At 31.6% G+C, this 6919-nt stretch overlaps 1 protein-coding gene and 1 pseudogene across 1 annotated transcript in view; one reads left to right on the forward strand and one right to left on the reverse strand.

Moving 5' to 3' along the window:
- Positions 1–2897: 2897 nt before the first annotated feature.
- Positions 2898–5259, forward strand: LOC116851358 (annotated as a pseudogene).
- The window catches only part of LOC116851340, a 20014-nt gene continuing 17466 nt past the window's right edge, over positions 4372–6919 (reverse strand). The window contains exon 5 of the mRNA XM_032830657.1: positions 4372–5774. Coding sequence (XP_032686548.1) covers positions 5573–5774 — 202 coding nt within the window. The 3' untranslated portion in view covers positions 4372–5572. The remainder of the gene's footprint in view (positions 5775–6919) is intronic.

Here is a 6919-nt window from a genome sequence, read left to right on the forward strand (position 1 = left end):
GCGAGCGCGAAGGGCCGCGGTCAAGAGTAAAGTGTCCTTTAGATTCTTGTGCTGGCGAAACTGAAGCTTGTGCTGATTTGTGCTAGCCTAGAGCAACTCAGATATATAATTATATATCGTTTGATTGATTTATACGAGTATAAATCTTCTTTTCTGCCTAAAATCGTTTTTTTCGTTTTATTCCTTTCATGATTATTTTTCGAAGATAATACTTTAGCACAATGTTAGCACAACTTAGCACAACCTAGCACAATAAAAAAAATTTCGAAAATCAAAAAGTGGGGGGTTACCAAAAAAACGGTTTTTTCCATTTTTCTCGCTCATTTTTCGTATTAAAAATTTATAATTCGAGCACAATGTAGCACAAACCTAGCACAAATCAGCACAACTGTCAAAATTAATAAATTCGAAAAGTGGGGGGCTAACTTCATACAGGCTTCGTTGTCGCTCTGGCTCGCGCCCTCGCTTGCACACTCGTCAGCCATTAAGGAAAATCCGCACGAGTCGCTATCGGCCTTGGCGGTTCGCGGATCGTTAGCGGTATACGGTCCTTTTTTCTTATTAACTACTATTTTTAACATCTTATTACTCCTACTTTACAAAATTTTCTATACGCGATCGATGCATTTTTATAAATAATTCTCATATTTAATATATCAAGGAACTATGTGCTACATAGAGACAATATTCTTTAAATTTAATCTTTCAACTTGTTTTTAATTTTCTATGCTGTTTAGAACTTCTTTGGTATGATATGATAAGCAGAAGGAACAAACGATCATCCTATGGCTACAACCTTTTTGTATAACCAGTTGTATAAAATCTTATCCGTATACAGTATCCTACGACCTGCATATGGAAATTGTTTAATCTCAAATCAAGATAAACTTCGTACTTCTTTTATTTCTCTATCAAACATTAAGACTATTTATACTAATCTGAGTAAAAAAAGTTAGAATTCAGGAATCGATAAAAAATCGGTTAAATTTATTAATTGAAAATAAAGATTGGGATTTTAACGAATTGAACACGATTACGCTTTATCAGAAGTTATCGATTGTTTAATTTACTACAGCACTGGTATTGTTACAAAAAGAATTCTGAAATTATGAAAATGCGAAATGTGTAAGAACGCGTTTAAGAATCACGCAGATGAGATTAAATGTGTTTCGTTACTTTTAAAAATGAAAGGTGACAGCCAGTTACCCAGACCTCATAAAAAATTATATACTTTTTTAAGACAAGTGAAACATTTGTTCCAACAACATTACATGTCAAATAATGTATCAAGGCTGATAATTACATTTTACAAACTCCTAACGTTTCCATGCGTCGAGCACGCAGGAAATTATTTCATTTATTATTTTTTTTATGTACAAATCCGTATGTAGCAATATGCCAAACAATGCAACAGAGATAAAATAAAAGTTGGAAAAGGAAGTTATTTAAATTCTGTTGTACATGACTTATTATACGTAAAAATAAATAAATATAAATAAAATTAAATAAATAATCTAATAAATACATAAATAATAAATAAATAAATAAATAAACACATACAGAACATCCTACATCATATATTATATATAAACATATACATCTAGTTATCGGGGAGTTGATTACATATCTTTCCACAAAGGGAGAATTATAAAAATAAGCGAATTTATTAAAACATTATATAAAATGTAATTTTTCTTTGTTCAAAGAAGACATTCATATTAATACATAAAAATGAACTGAAATGAGCTTTAAATTCGTCCGCTTTTAATACTGCTACTATTTCCTTCATAAACTAGGTTTCCTACATAAAATAGTTTTCAATTCCTGGTATATATTTTCGTATATGTATATTTCTTTGTATTATTTTTAAATCTTTGTTATCACTTTCAGAAGACAAATCTATTATTTCATGTATGTACAATACCAGCTACTGCAATTATTAACAATCTTCTTCGATCTTGCTCCATTTAAAATTTTGGGTAGGTTAGGAGTCGGTTAGGTTTGGAGTCAGTTGTTATAAATAGCAGAAACACGGTTAACGCTACGCTATTGCTGTTCGCGAAGTTCGCTATCACTATCGCGCTATTAGTTTTGCGAACGCATTTGATAGCGTCAGCTTTGATAGTGTGGATAGCGTCTCCCCGAACGCACCCAAAGAAACCTATTATCGACATATGACGTGCAGCGCCCTCACACGGCAAAATACTAAACTCAATGGCGTGAAAAAATAACATGTAGACTGCTGTTAACAGCCAAATTTTTTCTTGCGAAATGTGCTTATATTATTTGCTCTAGTGGACTTGTATGACACTAGACTTATTGTACGACTTATTGTACTGTAAAATATTCCGAGATCTCGGTTTTTTATGAAATACAATACACGGATATATAATTTACACTTGTTTGATCAGTTTAGACCACATGTTTTCTCACGTGAGCATACCTCATTTCATGACTTATTTTATGACTTTGTATGGATTGCCCAAGGAAAAGGTGAGAACTCGGAACTTTTTACAAGTATGTTGAAGTGATTTCGAGTGATGTTTGTCAAGAATATTTTTTTTATTTAGATATGGCATGCAAGAATTCTTTACGTGCTGTTTCTCGCTTCTAACATCATAAAACCAATATGGCCGTGGCGAGGAGCCAGGAGTCTTAAAGAGTATATACAATATCTATGCGAATACACTGTGTAACACTTTGAAGAAGTGTTACAATTTCTTGAATCTAAAAGTGGACACATGCTGTAAAAATATGTATTTATCCCTTAAAATTATATTTTAAGCAAAAGCTGTTTAGAAATAAAGTTTATAAGTTTATGTTCGGTCGCAGATTCGAAATGAGAATTGTTGAAATCCTATGCGGATTAATTGTTTTCCTACTGTATTACTATCTTACTGCGATCTTCAATTTTTGGAGAAAACGCAATATTCCTGAGCCTTCACCTAAGCTGTTCTTTGGTGAAGGACCAAAAAAAGGACTTTCTTACGCTGAAGGACGTTATATTTGGTAAAACACTACTTGGGGAATATTTGAAGAGTATATACGATACCTATGAGAATACACCGTTCGTGGGAATATTTAATATGAGAGAACCGATTTTGATGATAAATGATCCTGAATTTATAAAGAATGTTCTTATTAAAGATTCTGCGTTATTTTCTAACCGAGGTATCCTCGGTTTTATACAAGTATGTGCCAGTTGTAATAAGCATCATCACGTTTCTTTATTATGTAATTTAAATGAATTGATTTTCACAGGCGGAGCCATTAAATCAATTTCTTTTTTTTATGGATGGAACAATGGCACATGTCTTTAGAACAAAAATATCGTCAGTTTTTACACCCAGCAAATTTAAGGAGATATATCATACGATGTTAACATCTTTGGAGCGCTTGGGCAATTATCTCGAAGAATCGTTACCAAAAAACAATTACGTGATAAATTGTGGCGACTTGGCAGCTAGATTAACTACTGATATAACCGGCAATAACCTTATGGGTATTGATATGACAACTTTAACGAGAGGAACAAATGAAGTGAATGAATTTTTAAAATATTCTAATATAGTTCGTGGTACATACTGGAATATTATAATAAAAACAATAATGAAGAAAACGTGTCCGCGATTGTATGGTCGAATTGGTTACTACTTATTCGATAATGCTAAGACGATAGTTTTATGTCAACTTTATACTCGACATTATGAAATATAGGAAAAAATATGCTATCGTTAGATCTGACTCAATAAATGTACTGATGGAATTAAAAGAAAATTCTGGAAAATTGCCTGAGTTAATTGGTAAAATTTTTATTATACTTTAATTAAATTGATATATATCTATACATATTTTCAATATATTAAAATATAAAGATTTTACAAGATAATATTAAAAATATTAAATCTCAATTAAATTAAATTTTATGTTATATCATAAAGCAATATATAAATGCAATTCTGTAAAATTTTATAAAGATTTTATAATTATTGTTTTTTAATAATCTTATATGTAATAACATAATTAAAAACTTTAGAGTTTTATAGATGTAAATGCACAGAAAGATATGAAGAAATATTTTATGTTTAGCTTCAAAAGTGCACAGAATAAACAAAATTTTGTATATATGATTTAAAGAGAGATAGAATGTGTAATAAACTCGAGAAAACGTTTACATAATATCTATTTAGACACAGACATAACGAATGAGTTTCTGGGCGCACAAGCGTTTGAGTTTTTCTATGCCAGCTATGAGATAGCTGCATCAACGATACGTAATGCATTATACGAATTGGCTTTTGATCAAGATATTCAAAAGAAGTTACGAAAAGAGATACAAAACATGTATATGAAAAACAACGGTGAATTGCAATATGAGAATATAAACTCAATGCTTTATTTAAATGCAGTTTTTAAAGGTAAATATATTAATGCTTAAATTTATATAATGTACTTCTACTTTACTTATTTACTTGCGTCACAATCACAATTTTCAGAATCACTTAATAATTCCATTTTTATAATAATTATTCCCTTTTATTATTTTTATTCTAAAAAAATGTAACATTAAGTATGTTTAAATGAGTTGATAAAACAACGCTATCAAAGCGCGATTACTGATAAGTAAATTGATTTGATGCTACTTTGTAAAAATTGTATTATTTTTAGAGACATTGCGCAAAAAAACAACCAGCAGATTCATTACAACGAGAAGTATTATCAAACTATACTTTCAAAAATACTAATGTAACCGTGCCAAAAAAACAAAAAGTTATTATACCTCTCTACACATTACATCACGATCCAAAAATATATCCTAATCCAGAGATCTTTGATCCAGAAAGATTCATTGACGAAACTTTACAACCCAGAAACCCAATGCATTATTTTCTATTTGGATATGGACCAAGAAATTGCATCGTAAGTGAATATAATATTTAATTAATTGAGAAACATAAAATATTATACAAGATATATGAACAGATAATATAAAATAAGATATATACAGATAAAATAATTATATGTTTTTATCACAATGTAATATGAACTGATTAAGTTAAAAAAATTTTAAAGTAATGTTCAAATTGATAATATTACATTTTGCAGGTGAACGTATAGGCATTCTTCAAACCAAACTTTGACTTATTGGTATTTTGCGAAATTACAGACTTGATGTTTGCGAAAAGACAGTAACTTCATTTGGATATATTACTCAGACATTTGTCTTAGTGCCGAATAAAGATATATTTATTAAAATGACAAAAGTAAACTAATTGTTTTATAATGATGTGTATATATATGCGCGCACACGCATATTTATTGTTTTTGTAACACTTGTAAAATGAGTATATACAGAGAATAAAGATTTTTAAAAATACATTTTAAATTGGTAAATTATGTAATAGTAGATATTATATGTAATCATGTATGAATAAATACTACATACTTGGGTGTGTGTGTGTGTGTGTGTGTGTGTGTGTGCGTGTCGAAAGCGACGATTTCATCTGTTTATTCTCGTATTCAATATTACAAAATATTCTTTGTAATTTTCTATGAATTACAAAATATATAATTATTGCATAATTATATAATCATCCTGTCTGGAATTTTCCGTAGTATCTAATTTGAACATATTAAGGCCTCTCAATTGTGGTGACATCGGAACATAGTTAGAGTTGTTTACAAGAGTAGTTTCTTGCACACATATTTCAGTACTTTGCAGACTTTCCTCAAAATCATATACTTCTGCATAAAAACATTTTCTCGTATTTACTCTGTTAAAAAAAGAAAGAATAAATGTTTACCTTTATACAGCAAGCTCCAAATGATTTCTGTATAACCTTGATGTTGACCTTGATCCTCAAGGAGGTCAATACTATTGACCTTTATCGGCGCTCATTGTTTGTTAAAAAGTTATTGACCAAAAAAATTTTATAAGTTGAATGTAATTTTTGGACACTGTATATACAAAGCATGAAATTTATAGGCTAGGAAGGTGCCAGCCGTACGTACGTACGTACACACACATACACACACACATTGCTCGCCTGTACAGCGCGTTCGCCCGTCGCCCCGGGCGCCCGGCCGCCGAGCGGTGCGTGTGTTCCTATTATATTTTAAGTTTTATAAATACAGTAGGATCTCGAATTTAAGAAAGTCTCCTTTTTAATAACCCCTTTTTAGATAATATCCTGTACCACGTGATCAAAGTCGCTTGCGCAGCCATTCGCGTCAGGTTCGTACACTGTTACGTTTCAGTTAGTGCGAGAGTTAATGAAATTAAACTTCCTTATATGATGAAGAAGTTTGAAATTGGATCTAATTTTGTGAGTATTATATATATATGATACGTATATTACAAATTATGTTTATGAGGTTTTGTTTTGTAACACGATTATAATGTGGTACGACCGGCGTAGCAAGTTATCATAATCTCACAGAGTAGAGAGTTGGCGACATGAACACCAAATTATTCGTCATTTTCTTTTTGTTTTTTATAAATATAAAGAGCAAAAACGATAGAATCCGTAGTAATAATATAACGACATAGTAGTAACGACATGTTGACATGTTCCTTTAATGCACCCTTAACGTATACGGGATATGTATGCTACGGCCCTGCTTTGGGCGGCGCTAACACGACCTCCATTTTAAGAATTTTGCTCCCGAGGCATTCTTAAATTGGAAGTACCTATTGTACACGCACCGGCGTTAATGCCGTCCGAATATCCGTGTGACTCGCACACGATAACGCGTCACTCATACACTGCTGCGTGTAGGTGAGCTAAGAGCAGCACGGAGTGGCGGAGGGAGCTAGCGGTATACGATCGTCGGACGCTTGGAGAGGGAATAGTGGTGGGAGTCGCGGCGATCTTCCATCCTCTATCGCAAACGTAAGAACGAGAGAAATAGCATTATA

This window comes from Odontomachus brunneus, unplaced genomic scaffold (assembly GCF_010583005.1).
Source record: "Odontomachus brunneus isolate Ranch 3 - 2012 unplaced genomic scaffold, Obru_v1 Obru_scaffold_172, whole genome shotgun sequence".
NCBI classification, from domain to species: domain Eukaryota; kingdom Metazoa; phylum Arthropoda; class Insecta; order Hymenoptera; family Formicidae; genus Odontomachus; species Odontomachus brunneus.